The 15,871-nt window shown below is 40.2% G+C and overlaps 1 protein-coding gene across 4 annotated transcripts in view; it reads right to left on the bottom strand.

Moving 5' to 3' along the window:
• CNGA3 (cyclic nucleotide gated channel subunit alpha 3) overlaps positions 1–15,871 on the bottom strand; it is a 52,613-nt gene that overhangs the window by 24,570 nt on the left and 12,172 nt on the right. Inside the window, exon 1 of one of the 4 annotated variants that reach the window (XM_039340662.1) lies at positions 5,123–5,223. The exons of the other annotated variants lie outside the window; for them this stretch is intronic. Within the exon in view, the coding sequence (XP_039196596.1) occupies positions 5,123–5,223 (101 nt within the window). Of the gene's footprint in view, positions 1–5,122; positions 5,224–15,871 lie in introns of those variants that run through there. 4 annotated transcript variants of the gene reach the window in all.

The following is a 15,871-nucleotide window of genomic DNA, read 5'->3' as shown; positions in this document are numbered from 1 at the left end:
GATGAGATTAATGGGTTTATTATCTCACAGGAAATTATTAAGGCAATTAAACAATTAAAAGTTGGTAAAGCACCTGATGGATTGACATCAATTTATTATAAAACTTTAAGTGATTAGATGATTGAGCTTTTAAAGGAACTCTTTAATAGTATTTTATTGGGTTTAGAGATACCTTTATCTTGGAGAAGGGCTTTCATATCTTTGATTCCAAAAGAGGATCAAGATCTTACTTTACCTAAAAATTATAGACCTATATCTCTTTTGAATATAGATTATAAAAAATTTTCAAAAATTTTAGCAAATAGACTTATGATTGTATTGAATCAAATTATACATACTGATCAGACTGGCTTTATAACTGGGAGGTATATGAAGAATAATGTTAGACAAATTATTAACTTAATAGAATATTTGGATAAAAATAATCAGATTCCTGCAGGTCTGATTTTTTTAGATGCTGAAAAAGCCTTTGATCAGTTGAATTGGCAATTTATGTTGAGGTTGGTTGAAGAAATGAATTTTGGGGACAAAATTGTGCAAGCTTTTAGAGGTATTTATCAAAAACAATCAGCGCAACTTATAATTAATGGAGGTTTATCTGAGGTTTTTCAAATTGAAAAGGGTACAAGACAGGGATATCCATTGTCCCCATTGTTGTTTGTTTTAATATTAGAGATTTTGTTGATTAAAATTCGTGAATCATCTAAAATAAAGGGAATAATGATGAATAAGAAAGATTATAAATTAAGAGCTTTTGCAGATGATTTGGTTGTTACTTTGTCTCAACCAACCGGTTCAGTAGTAGAGTTGTTACAGATTATAAATCAGTATGGACAAGTTTCTGGTCTTAAAGTTAATAATAATAAGACTAAAATTTTAACAAAAATATGTCTAATTTGGATAAGGAGATGTTAGTTAATTTGACAGGTTTTGAAATTGTAAAAAAGGTAAAATACCTAGGGGTTTATATATCTGTTTCTAATGCAAAACTTTATAAAAATAATTATGAAATGTTATGGCTTAAAATGCAGAAGGATTTGAATGATTGGAAAAAATTGCAATTATCTTTGTTAGGGAGAATTGCTGCAGTTAAAATGAATGTTCTGCCAAAATTTCTTTTCTTGTTTCAAATGATACCTATCTTAAAGAAAGAGGTAAATTTAGAAGAATGGCAGAGGGGTATTAATAGATTCATTTGGGCTGGGAAAAAACCAAGAGTTAAGCTTAAAATTATTCAAGATGTTCTAGAGAGAGGTGGACTCAAGGTGCCGAATTTAAAATTGTATTATGATGCGGTGGTTTTAACTTTGATTAGTGATTGGGTTAACTTAACAAATTCAGATATACTTCTTTTGGAAAGATGGGATTTATTATTTGGATGGCATGCATATTTAATTTATAATAAAAAGGTGGATAGGGTTTTTAAATCCCATGTCTTAAGAATTGCTTTATTGTGTGTCTGGAAGAAATATTATAGATTAAATTTTAGAATACCATTGTGGGGAATTCCTGGGCACACTATAGAAGGGATAAGGAAAGGAGTGAAAATGGATAGGATTTCTTACAATCAATTACTTAAGTGGGAATGGAATAAGTGGCAATTAAAATCGATGGAGGAATTAATGCAAGAAAATATTATCTATTCTTGGTTTCAGTATAGGCAGTTATTAGAAAGATGGAGTAAAGATCAAAAAGTGGGTTTTATTACGGAAGATGTGAATTTGGTGAAACAAATTAAAGACCAAAATCGAGCCCACATAAAATGAGTTTATAATGTTTTAGTGGAATTGTATTCAGAAACAGAATTAGTTAAGGATTGTATGGTTAAGTGGGCTCAAAACTTTGAAGAGCCGATTCCATTAGACACATGGGAGATAATTTGGGTGAGGAATGTTAAGTTTACCCAAGCTCAAAATTTGCGAGAAAATTTTTATAAAATGCTTTATAGATGGCACCTTGATCCACAAAAGATGTCTCATATGTATCCCAATTTACAGCCCAAATGTTGGAGATGTGGCAGTTTGGATGCAACGTATTATCATATTTGGTGGTCATGTAGAAATATAAAGGCTTTTTGGATTAAGATTTGGTGGAACATTCAAAAAAAATTTAATAGAAGGATAAAATTTACATCACAATTATTTTTGTTAGGTATTATTGAAGATTGTGATAGTAAAGAGATTATTTTAATGTTGAATTTTATTACGGCGGCAAGGTTATTGATTGGGCAATATTGGAAGAAAGATTCCTTGCCTACCTTAGAGGAATGGTTTCTTAAAGTTTCTTATTTATTAGAAATGGCTAAAATTTCGGCTTATCTGAAAGACCATTCACAAGAGAGATATAATTCTGTGTGGAAAAGATGGGTAAATTTTGTTCAGAACAAATATGGAATTAGAAAGTATTATTTAGCTTTTGAATAATTTATAGTTAAAGTTGTTAACTATAAGATTTGCTGATTTTATTGTATTGGAGTTAAAGTGTTTTCTTAATTTTTTAGGATTTATGTATAGTTGATTGATGTTTATATAATTTTTATGTTTTTTTTCCTGTTTTTTTTAGCTCTGTATTCAGCTCTGGGAAGGGGGAGAGGGTTAAGGGGGGATGGGGGGAGGGAGGGGGGAGGATTTTATTGTAAAAACTTATAAAAATTTTAATAAAAAAGAAAAAAGAAAAGAAAAAACAAATACTTTCCAGGAGGAGATGTATGAGATGTTGCAACTAATTCAACAACAATGATCTTAAACCATGAGGAAATTAAAAATAACTTTGAAAATATAAATAAATCCATCTCCAAGTTAACTTACAAAAAAAACTCTCAGAAAACAATAATAGAGAAGCAGGAGATAAACCAGACAATTGGACATAAATTAGAGGAAAGAGATTTAAAGATGGAACTTAATAATGCAAGGAAGTATGACTTAATCCAAGTGGGAAAAACTCACAAGAAATATTGGACATGGAAAAGATAACTTATACTCTAAGATTAAAAAATAAATCTGAGGATAAAAAAAGGTTTTGACAAAATGGATCACAGAGCTGTCAAGAATACCACAAGAATCAGAGAGACAAAACGTGATAAGAGAAACCAAGAGAGAAGGTAAGGAAAAGATCTTCAATGAACACGAAGGGGCAAAACCTTTCCACAAAGACATTTTACTTGATTTGCCTTTTATATCTACAACAACATCTACAAGTCTATGGAAAGACTCTTTTATTCAATGGAATATATTGATTAGGAAAGATGTTTGGCAAAAGAAAAAGGCTAAAGTGAGAATTAAGAAATTAGACGATGGGATGTATCAGAGGGGAATATTTAAAAATTAAACATCTGTTTGAATATGGTTAAAGAAATATAAAGATTTTAGTTTAAGAGGGATAAACCCTCCAAGTAAAACCAGATTTTTGTTGCTAAACAAAACAGTTGTTAAGCGAGTTGCACCCAGCTTTGTGACCTTTTTTGTCACAATTGTTAAGTGAATCTTTTCAGTTAATAAGTGAACCCCATGGTCGTTAAGCGAATCCAGCTTCTCCAATCGACTTTGCTTGTTGGAAGTCATCCGGGAAGGTCACAGATGGAGAACAGATAACTTCAAGGTGCTGCAACCATCATAAATGCATGCAGGTTGCCAAGGCACCAAATTTTGATCACATGACCATGGGAATACAGTGACAGTTGTAAGCACAAGGTCCTATCATGTCACTTTTTCCAGTGCCATTGTAACTTCAATGAGTCACTAAATGAATGGTTTTAAGTTGACATATCTATATAATTGGATATCAACTATCATACTATTGATATACTATTGATAATACTTAACCCCATGTTCCCAGATAACCTCATCCAGTAGCTTCATATGGATGTTAAATAGGGGCAGGGAGAACTTTGAGCCCTAAGGCGTACCTCTACAAACTTGGGTAATCCCAGATATATCTACCCCATCAAAATTGATTAGAACTAGCCCCAGAAGAAGGAAGAGAATCACCTAGCATGATAGCATGATAGTTACATACGTATAGATGCATGTTTAAGTAGTAAATAGTATATAATTGAAAAAATGGAACAAAATTAGGAATTTTTTTGAGAGAAGTAGCAACAATCATATTTATTCTGACATTCAATAAATATTCTTTAAATCTTCACTGTCATCATTTCCAAATAATAGCTTTAGTAGTTCTCACCATGACAGCCACAGAGAGCATGAAAAGAGTTAAGTTGATGGCCATTACCATTGCCTTCTGTTTTCGTGTACATAAAATACCTTTTCTCCACATTTACCTCCATGACATTGCTTTTATCTCATGCCCAGTCTATGAATGAGACAAGCTTAACAAAATCATTGTTTTCCCCTTTTTTTCCAAGGGCAGTTTCAAGATGTGCCGAATCTGTTAAACATAACCTTTTCATTACTTTGGAAGGAGATCAGAGATTAGCAATGACAGAACAGAGACAATGTAGAGTTAGTGACAATGATGATGACAAATGTTATACTGGTATGATTTTCTGCAAGTTCACAGATGAATGGATAGCTTTATAATTTGGTAGGGAAGAAGGGTGTTCTTTAACTATCTAGCTGTTTTTCTGCATAAGGAAAAACCTGCTAATATTTCTAATTCTTTCCAATAAAACAGTTCCATCAAGTGACTACTTGAAAGACTACCTTGTTGGAAAACACAATTTTTGGTCTTCTAAATAAAGGACATAGACATAGAAGTAAATGGGAACAATCTTCTCAAAGTTAACCAACTATAATTCCTGTTGATAATAAAAAGGAAAATTGACTGTTGCCTACATATGTAGAAGAAAGAGAGAACTTCACGGGGGTTGCTTCTGAAAAAGTAAATAATAAGATCGCATTATCAATGACATATTTAAGTTTCAGTGGTCGGCAAACTGTATTTATAGAAATATGTTTTAAGAATGGAAATTTTTTTGCATTCTTTGCCTTCCCATTTTCATAAAATTCCTTTCTTCTCCTTAAAGAAAAAAATATTTATTTACTTATTTATTCATCTATTTAATTATTATAGCCACCCATGTCAAACAAGTGACATTTGGGCAATGAACAGTCATGAAACTTTTCATATGATGGTGGTGATGGTGATGAGTTGAATCCGTTACCTCTTAATTCCATTTTCAAGTCTACCAGGGCCATCACTAAAAGTCTTCCCAGAAGATCTATGGGCAGCAGGGTGGGAATGGTAAGTGTTAACTTTAGCCATTTTGCTTAATGTATCAGCCACCAAATTATACCTGTGATGCAAGGAGAAAATATTAGAAACTGCAGGATAAAATAACATTTTTAAGAAAAAGGGGGGAAAGGTTTCCAAGAATCTTTTCTTAGAGATCAGTTATATTTAATTCAAAGATATTTACTGTTCAATTCTATAGAAGTCTTCTCAAAAGTAAATTTTATTGTGTTCAGTGAAACTTTCTTCTAGGTAAGTGTAAGTCAGTGTTTCTCAACCTTGACAATTTTAAGGCATGTGGACTTCAACTCCCAGAATTCCACAGCCAGCATTGCTGGCTGTGGAATTCTGGGAGTTGAAGTCCACATGCTTAAAATTGTCAAGGTTGAGAAACACTGGTGTAAGTACTTGAAATGGCAACTTCATCCGTGGTATATTGTATTCACATAGTGCAGAACAGGCAGAAACAGATCCTTTAAATCAGGTATGTTCAACCTTGAAAACTTTAAAACTTGTGAACTCCCAGAATTCCCCATCCAGCAATTCTAACAGTTGTCGTGCACAGGTCAAAGTTGCCAAGGTTGGACACCCAACTTTAAGTGTTGTTGTGCTGCAAATCTCACAGCTTTGATTTCTGATCCTCTTGGATGAGAACTACATAAATCAGGGGGATAGAATTACATATGGTAAGAAGTAAATAAAAAATTGTTTCTGTTTTCCCAGTATTAGAACTTTGACTGTCCAGTGAAGCTGAATAAAGAAAAACAAGAATTTCATACAAAATACATCCAATCTGTAATATTTGCTTCAGCAAGAATCTCTAACTTGAATGGCTTAAAAGATTTTTCCCATTTCATGGAGGAAAAAGGCTATCATTGATAACTTCACTGCATATTCTTAAATATACCTGTTTCCCTCAATCTTCAGTATATTTTAGTCTGACAGGAACTGTTCATAGGCCAAATAAATATTTAAAATTTCACATGACTCTACAGATAAAGCAAGAGTGGTGCATAGGATTACAAATAATTAATTGTAGGAATCAATTAATTTTTTTTATTTTCAGTTTTCATTTACTTATGAAATACAGAGTGACATATTTATTGAAACAAAAGTGTTAGAAATGCATGAACATTTTATTATTTTAGACAATTATTTTATATTATGGTGAAGTATCTCCTATTTTCTATAGCAGGGCTTTTCAATCGTTTCAGAGATTGTACCATTTTAAGAACATGACAATATTTGAGAACCACCAATGCTTAGCAAGGTGTCAAAAACTTGACTAAAAAGCGGGGGGGCTTTACTGGTTAGATTCATTTGTTGTTATAGAAATGGCTAGTTTACAATATTATGGAAAAGTAAAAAGTTGAGGTTTAATGTTAATGCTTCCTTCTACTGCAAGAGAGGAAGTCAGACATCAATGCATTTTCTTTTTCCCTTCTCCCCCTCCCTTTCCCTTTTTTTCTCACCCTTTGCTTGAAAAAGCCCCCCCCATTTTCTCACCCTTTGCTCACAAAGTTTCTCACTTGCTCTTTCACACACTCATACGTTGCTTTCAAAGCCTCCCGCTCGCTCTTTCACTCACTCACATGTTGCTCTCAAAGCCTCCCACTCACTCTTTCACTCATACGTTGGTCGCAAAGCCTCTTGCTTGCTCTCTTGCTCACTCACCCTTCAGTCACAAAGGCTGCTCCATCGCTCTCTTACTCATCATTTTGCTAACAAAAGCTTCTTCTCTTCTCTCTCTTTCTCCATGTGTTTTTTCCTTCTCCCTCTCCCACCAAAATCTGCTCCTTTTATAGCTTCTCCTCTCTGCACCTCCTCCTTTTCTCTTCCGGGTGCGCTGAAAGCTCCAATCAGCATGCAGCTATGCACGCAGATCTCCTCCGGGCCTGTGCAGTGCCGCTTTGGCTTGTTCCCTTCCCCGCTACACTTGGCTAGGGGTCGCGTACCACCTGCCAGGTGCTAAAATACCACCAGTGGTACACGGTTGAAAAGCCCTGTTCTATAGCATTATATTTTCCTTACTGTGTCATACATGAACTCTTAAATTAAAAGGAGCAAGAGAAGAAAATAAAAGGTTGGATCAATGTTGAAAATATGGCTGCATTCATCTTTGACTCACAAGTGTCATTTGTCAAGAAAAAGGTCAAAAGGTCAAGTTTCTTTGCCTATAAGAATTTGACATTGCAAAAAACACAAACCTACACATACATATACAATATGGATCACTGTACTTTCATGTCATAGTCTGTACTTGCAACATAACATGCTATAAGATATTATGCAGTTCTTGGTGTTCTCTGAGCTTGGTTGTTTTTTTGGAGATGTTTCAGTATCAAACTATGTAATATTGTCAGTGGTACCTAGTGCTACCCAGTCTTATAAAATATTAAATGAAAAGAGGGCAAATGTATAAAATAAATAGATTCCTAACAAGCATGTTAAAAACATATAAGTATGCTTCTTAATATTAATTTTGTTTTTCTTTCCATAAAAAAGAATTCCCTACATGCAGTAAATCAAAGTATGCTTAGCAAGCCTTTAATTTATGCACAAATATGCTAATATCAGGGATAAGTATGGCACCTGAAACTTCCTGCACATTTGTCAGCTCTCACAATGTCATCTGTGAATAGACCACGCACACACGCACGCACACACACACACACACACACACACACGCACACACACACACACGTTATTTTTAAAAAGATAAGCTAAAACTCACCAAATGTTGATAATCTTAGGAGTGGGAGTTTGAGGTATATAAATATTGTTGAGCCTACCTTATATGTATGTGCATTTAAGGTATAAATAGCCATCAGTTTAAGAGAGAATTGGAAGGCTTTTTAGAAAGATAAAATCAGTTTTCACTACTAATATATTCTTGGTTCCAGCTCAAAAAATGCTGTCACTTAAATTAAGCTCAAACTGCAGGACGTTGGTGTGTGTTTGGGGATGGGGATATTGTGGGAGGGGAATATTTCACACTGGGTAACAGTGATTCACTGAAGGCATTTAGCAGAGACTGATTTGACCATTTGTCAGAGTTATTTCAATTGCCTCCTATGTAGCAAAGAAAAGAACTGAACTTAGATTTCTTCCAGAGTTTTTTCCAAATCTATTACTCTAAAACAATGTCCATTTAGCTAGAAAACACTTGTAATACTTCCCACTGTGGAGAAAAATGAAATCAAGCTGTAAAGAGTATACTTAGAAACAGTCAGGAATAATCACTGAATGGAGGCAGCCCATAACTCTCAGTTCTTTGCTTTAAAGCCAATGGCGTGTTTAGCTTAGTGAAAAGTGTGGAGGATGGCTGCGAATCCCTTTGCATAACAATATTATCCTTCAAAGAGCTGGTCATGAGCTAATGAATACAGTATGTTTAAATGATGAATTGAGCAGAAATAGTGCTATTCAGATTTTATTTTACAAGGAAGCACAGTCACTCCTAGGATTAACAATGGCACAAAAGTAAGCTGTATGCACTTTCTGCCTTTGGACCATATAAGGACTAACTATTAAAGCTGGTCTATTATGAAGACAGAGGTAAGGCACAGAATCCATGAAAAGAGTATGTTCTGTGAAAAGAGATGAAGAATCAAGAAGAATAGAATAGAGTGGAAGGGACCTTGGAGGCCTTCTAGTCCAGCCCTCTGCTCAAGTAGGAGAACCTACTATCTCAGGCAAGTGACTTTCTAGCCCAGACATGTCAAACACAAGGCCCGCAGGCCGGGTCCAGCCAACCAAGGGCCCAAATTTGGCCCCAGGAGCTGTTCCAGAAATGGCAAGGGACCAGCCCCCGCTGCCCCAGCCCTGGCCCACCCCAACCTGGCTGGGTGCCCTCCCGGTTCATGCACAGGAAACGGTGAGTGCTCGGAGGCTAGTGGTGCACAGGAGTAGCTGTAGCTCATTTGCCTCACCCCACCTCGCCCCTCCCAGCCTCACCCATCACACCTGGCCATTCCCTGCTTTACTGGGCCTCTCCTCATCTGGTTCTGTTTTGCCGGGCCTCGCCTCACCATGCCCGGCTCTACTTTGCTGGCTCAGGCACCAAAGCACCACTGAAAACAGTGAAGTCTGTGTGTGTGCCTGCCTTGCCCACATCAGCCATGCTCTCCACGGTGCGCTATTGCTGTTCTGAGGTGTGGAGAGCTGATGGGTGAGCTTGTAGCAGGTGCACACAAAGAGTCCATTCTTTTTGGCGGCCCTTTTTCCTACTGGGGCTGCTGCTTGCCTTCCTCTGCACTAGTGCCTCCATGCCCTGCTCACTGGCCTGGTCTCACAGCCAGGTAAGGCTTCCCTTTCACTGGGATTGCCCGTCCTCGAGTGGGAAAGACACGGCCGGCAGCAGCATGGCCACTAGCAACGTTGCCAATCTCTCCCCCTCCCCTCACCCCTTCCTGAGCCTGGAGGAGACAGAATGGAACCTTTAGGCCATGGGATTTCTGCCTGCCAATGTGCAATAGGAGATTGCAGGGGTTGTTGGAGACGGCAGGTGAACGGTGTGCGGTTTCTGGCATGGGGGGTCGGAAGCAAAGCTGCCCTTTCAGCAGGTGTAGAGTCAATCCCAGCATGGAGGCAACAGAGGGGAGGGTGGACTAAAAGGGAAGCCACTGATCCACAGGTTGTTGTTTTCTTAAGCTGCCAGAGGCTCCGGGCAGAGGTTTCCCTTTTTTTTTAATTGAAAATTTTTAAGTTTTACAAGACAATTCCCTTCCCCAAACCCTCCCAACCCTCCCCTACCCTCCCCTGACTTTCCCAGAGCTGAATACAGGCTTAATTAAAAAATTTTTAAAAAGATCTTAAAACACATATAAACCATAAGCAAATCTAAATACATTAATTAAACAAATTATAAAATAGTTAACAACAATATAAATTACAAGAAGAAAGGAAAATAGAAACAGAAAAAGAAAAGATCAAATAAATAAAAAAATAAAATAAAAAGAAAATTAAAAAAAATGTCTATAAAATATCTTAAATTTTAAATATAAATTATTCAAAAACTAAGTAATATTTTTTTATATCCAACTTATATTGTATGAAATCTATCCACTTTTTCCATACCAGAAAGTACTTCTCTTGCGATTGATCTTTCAAGAAAGCCGAGATCTTTACCATTTCCGCCAAATAAGAAACTTTAAGAAACCACTCTTGCAAAGTAGGCAAAGATTCCTTCTTCCAACATTGCCCTACTAACAACCTGGCCGCTGTAATTAAATGTAACATCAATATAGTCTCTTTACTATCACAATCAGAAACAATACCTAACAAAAACAATTGTGGGGTAAATTTTACCCTTCTTCTGAAAATTCTTTGGATATTCCACCATATCTTAATCCAAAAAGCTTTTATATTTTTACATGACCACCAGATATGATAATAAGTAGCATCCAAACATCCACATCTCCAACATTTAGGCTGCAAGTCAGGATACATACGAGACATTTTTTGTGGATCAAGGTGCCATCTATAAAACATTTTATAAAAATTTTCCCTTAAATTTTGGGCTTGTGTAACTTTAACATTCCTCACCCAAATAATTTCCCAGGTATCTAATGGAACCGGTTCATCAAAATTTTGTGCCCATTTAGAGGTTTCCCATTTTGACCCTTTCCCTTATTGTTTCCTCCTGCTCCGTGGCTCTCAGCTCACCTCTCCCAGAACCTGAACACTTGTTTGTGTGAGTGTGTGTGTGCACATGGGCAGGGTCTCACATCCTGCAGCCCCACGCTGTGGCAGTGGGGAGGAAAAGGAGAGATAAGAGAAGTTGTGATGGGAGCTTCTTGCAGCCTTCCATGGGGTTGGGGATGGGAGCTGAGGGGGGACAGGGCACGATGTGAACAAGTACTCCAAAAAAACAGCTTTCATTAGTTTGCAGCCTGCCATCACAGAAGGTCTCTGCAAGTGGTGAGACACACACACACACATCCCTTCACGTGCGCTCACACACACACACATCACACAAACACGTGTGCAGGTCTGGGAGAGGTGAGCTGAGCCATGCAGAGGCAATGACAGGTGGGAGAGAAAGCCTTTGCCCACCTCTGGCTGGCTGGCTGTTGCCACCTCTGCCCGGAGCCAAAACAGGGTGGGTTCCTGTGCTTCACGAAGAAGCGTCTATAGGACAGGCACACACAAGCCCATTAAGAAAAAACTGTCACTTAAAGTGAAGTTACAAGGGGTTCCATTGGTCATGGAACTGGACACTGGGTCTGCACTTTCAATCATTTCCATACATACATTCAGAAAGATTTGTTCTGGCAGTGGATTTCAGGCCAAGCTTAGGCCTTCTGACATTGTGTTAACAGACTTTCAAAACTCCAGAGTGTGTGTTAAGGGGGAAGCCACCCTTAACGTACAGTATAAGGATTTTGAAGGTCCTTTAGATGTATTAGTAGTAGGGGGTGAGCGAACAAGTCTCATAGGACTCGATTGGTTTGAGGCCTTGGGAATACATGTCACAGGGCTCAATAGCTTGCAAACAGTAGACCTACAGGAAGTCTGCAAAGAATTTGCAGATGTCTTCAGCCCACAGCTGGGCACATATAAAGGACTCCCTGTGTCTTTAAAACTAGGCCCCACTGTCACTCCTATTAGAATAAAAGCAAGAAGGGTCCCTTTTGCTCTAAAAGGGAAAATTGACACTGAATTGGACAAATTGATTCAGCAAGGAGTCTTAGAACCTGTTGACTCCAGTCCTTGGGAGACCCCCATTGTCACGCCTCTTAAGGCTAATGGGACATTCGCATCTGTGCAGATTACAAATGCACTCTGAATAAGGCATTGCAGCAACATGCCTATCCTGTACCTGTGGTCAGTCATATTCTGGCCTCCCTCAAGGGGGGGGCGTGTTTTTGCAAAGCTTGACTTAGCTCAGGCGTATCAACAGTTGCCTGTTGACGATGCTGCTGCTGTAGCTCAAACCATTGTAACTCACAGGGGGGCATTCAAGGTAAAGAGGCTACAATTTGGAGTAAATGTGGCTCCTGGAATTTTCCAAAGCATAATGGAAAACACACTACGGGGTATACCAGGGGTTTGCCCCTATTTTGATGATGTCTTAATCGCTGGAGACTCTACACACAACTTAGCTGAGAGATTAAGGGCTGTTCTGCTGAGGTTCCGGAAAACGGGCCTCAAACTCAAGAAGGACAAATGTAAAATTGGAGTGCCTTCTACAGATTTTCTGGGATTCAAAATCGATGCTACTGGGATTCACCCTGCTGAGTCCAAATTAAAAGCTATAGTGCATGCTCCTAGGCCAAAGTCCAAGGCCGAACTACAGGCCTTTCTGGGCCTTTTGAACTTCTACAACTCCTTCTTCCAAACAAGGCTAATGTAGCCGAACCACTTCATAGTCTCCTGGACAAACAGGCAGTGTGGCAGTGGTCACAAAAACATGAAGCAAGTTTCAATGAGGTTAAGGCCTTACTCACTTCTAACAGTGTGCTTGCACATTTCAACAAGTCCCTTCCTGTGTGCATTGCTTGTGATGCTTCTCCTTATGGGGTGGGAGCAGTACTAAGCCACCTCAGACTGGATGGAACTCAGGTTCCTGTTGCATATTACTCCAGAACCTTGTCTTCTGCAGAGCGAAATTATGCTCAAATAGACAGGGAGGCTTTAGCTGTTGTTGCTGGAATCAAAAAGTTCCATGATTTCTTGTATAGCAGACATTTCATGGTCTTCACTGACCATAAGCCTTTGTTGGGGCTATTTACCACACATAAACAAACCCCCCAAATCATCTTCCCCAGAATGTTGAGATGGTCAATCTTTCTGTCAGCCTATGATTTTTCTTTAATTCACAAACCTGGGAAAGAAATGGGCCACGCTGATGGCCTCAGTAGATTACCCCTGCCAGTAATAGAGGCTGATCCTGCACCAACTATCGACATCCTTTCAATTCAGGCCTTGCCTGAGTCTCCTTTAGATGCCAGGGATGTGGCTGCTGAATCAGCCACAGATCTCACACTCTCTCGTGTCCTGTCTTGGGTTTTATCTGGGTGGCCAGAGAGCTGTCCAGGTGCTGAGTTTCAGAGTTTCTGGCTTAAAGGGAACGAGTTATCCACTTTCCAGGGTTGTCTGCTGTGGGGCAGCAGAGTTGTCATTCCTACTTCAATGAGGACTAGGGTCTTAGGTTCCCTCCACGAGGGTCATCCTGGCATTGTACGTATGAAGGCGCTTGCGCACAGCCATTTGTGGTGGCCTGGGTTAGACAAGGACATTGAAGCTAAGGTGCATGCATGCCACCTTTGTCAATGCTCACACCCAGAAATGCCCCAGGCTCCTGTGCATAGATGGGAGGAAACACAGTCTCCATGGTCTAGGGTGCACATTGATTACGCTGGGCCCTTTCAGGGTCAATTCTTCTTGGTCCTGGTTGATAGCCATTCGAAATGGCTTGAGGTTGTACCTGTCTCTTCTACCACCACTGCAAAGACTATTCAAGTACTGAGGGGGATTTTTGCTGCACAATGGCCCTCAATTCACTTCCTCCAAATTCCAAGCTTTCTTACAGGCCAACATGATTCATCATGCCACCTCTGCACCTTTCCACCCTTCCACAAATGGTATGGCTGAACGCATGGTACGCATCACCAAGGATGCTTTAAAGAGACTGACATATGGAGACTGGCATCACAGGTTGGCTGATTTCCTCCTTTCCTACCACACTACACCTTCCACTTCTACCGGGAGGAGCCCAGCTGAACTTTGTTGGGGGCGCAAACTGACTACTAAGCTTGACCGGTTGCACCCAGACAGACTGCCTTCTAAATTCACACAACCCAGGGCACCTAGGCAACTGCTAGTGGGTGCCCCAGTTTGGACCCGTAATTACGGGCCTGGTCACTTGTGGGTCCCTGCCAGAGTATCCAAGGTCACAGGTCCTTTGTCCTACGAGGTTTCCCTGGATGACGGTCATGTCCTGCGACGACACATCGACCAGCTATGCACAAGACGGGACTCTCCTAATGAGACTCCTGAATCTCTTCCAGGGGGGGAGGGGGACCTCTATGGGCAAGGGGAAGGGTGTGGGCTGCAGCCTATAACCAACGGGGAAGTCACAGATGGCCCATCCCAAGATTCCGCGAGTGCTCCAAACAGGAATTCGTGGGGACTAACTAGAACACAGGCACCAGTGCCTACTCCAGCCAGGGAGTTATCCCGGGGGGCATAATCACTACACACCAGCACCATTCAGTACTCCAGTCAGGGAGAATAACCGGGAGCATCCAAACAACTCACACCCTGCAAAAGAGCTGGCACACATTCCGTCTAGTTGGCCCAACGCTGCCACTGTTCCTAGAAAGGGGCAAGCACATAGGGAGGTGGTCAAGGAACCGAATCCCAATTACAACACCTCTGGCATCATTCAGGGGGCAACTGAGTTTTGGGACAGTACCGAGAACACAGAGAGCCTGCAACTAGGCAGGACAACCAGGTTAAGTAGAGAACAAAGTCCTGGCCTGACGAGCCCGGTGGGCAAGCAAGCAGGCCAGGCATTGGAGCACAGTCCACAGGGACCAGCAGGGTCAAACAAAGGGGACTAACATGTAGCTTCCCCCAGGCAAGGAGTACTTGGAGGGTACCAGGAAATTCGGAGGTCACAGAGAGCTAGAAGATCTCCTAAATATCTAGAAGATTTTGTAACTCTGCTAGCAAAGCAGAATTAATAAGAGGGTATTCCTGTACAAGTTGGGAATAATGAGCACTGGGGGATGGAAGCCAAAATTGATAACTTGGTACATGGAGCTAGTGTGGCTCCCACGCTCGTGTTGAGGTCGCATGTCACTATTTATGTGGTTGAAGTTTTAGCCGGGGGGGAAGGGGTGTTGTGTCCTGAGCCTGTGAAGGCAGGCTCGGGACGTTGCAACGGTCCCGGGCAGTTGCAAGCTGCCCGGGACCAGACTGGCTGTCACCAGCACTCGCGCGCATGCACGAGGTGCAAGCGCACCAAATGTTGCCAATTGGCCTGGGGATTGCCTTTAAAAGGAGCAGAGGAACTTGGGCATTGTCGGCATTATAACCAGCATGCTGTATATCAATAAAGAGGCTCCTGAGAACTACCAACTGCTTCATGCGTTATTTGCCATTCGCTGAGGACTCAACAAGAAGGAAGGAAGGAAGGAAGGAAGGAAGGAAGGAAGGAAGGAAGGAAGGAAGGAAGGAAGGAAGGAAGGAAGGAAGGAAGGAAGGAAGGAGTCGAGGAGGGAGGGAGGGAGAGAGGGAGGGAGGGAGAGGCAAATTGGTTGGAAATGCCCCAGATCAAAGGAGAAAGCAATTTTGTGTTCTGTTTTGTCACAGACAGAACTTTGTTGACAATCCAAGTTAACATTGTTATTCTTGAATTATGAACTCTTAGGAAAGTATCCCCTCCTTGTATGTTACAAACAATATCTTCTCCTTGTATGTTGCAAACATTTCCAGTGGGGAAAACAGGACAAAGCAGAGTGGGGGAAAATATTTTCCTTTGGTCAACCCTGACTGCTCTTTAGAAGGCCAGATCCTGAAGTTGAAACTCAAGTACTTTGGCCACCTGAAGGACTCACTGGAGAAGAGCCTAATTCTGGGAAAGATTGAGCGCAATAGAAGAAGGGGACAACAGAGAATAAGGTGGCTGGATGGAGTCACTGAAGCAGTAAGCGTGAGCTTAAATGGACTC

Source organism: Crotalus tigris, unplaced genomic scaffold (assembly GCF_016545835.1).
Source record: "Crotalus tigris isolate CLP2741 ecotype Arizona unplaced genomic scaffold, ASM1654583v1 scf7180000017753.6788120, whole genome shotgun sequence".
Lineage (NCBI taxonomy): Eukaryota > Metazoa > Chordata > Lepidosauria > Squamata > Viperidae > Crotalus > Crotalus tigris.
Note: the sequence above shows the minus strand (reverse complement) of the source record. Positions and strands in the feature narration are given on the sequence as shown.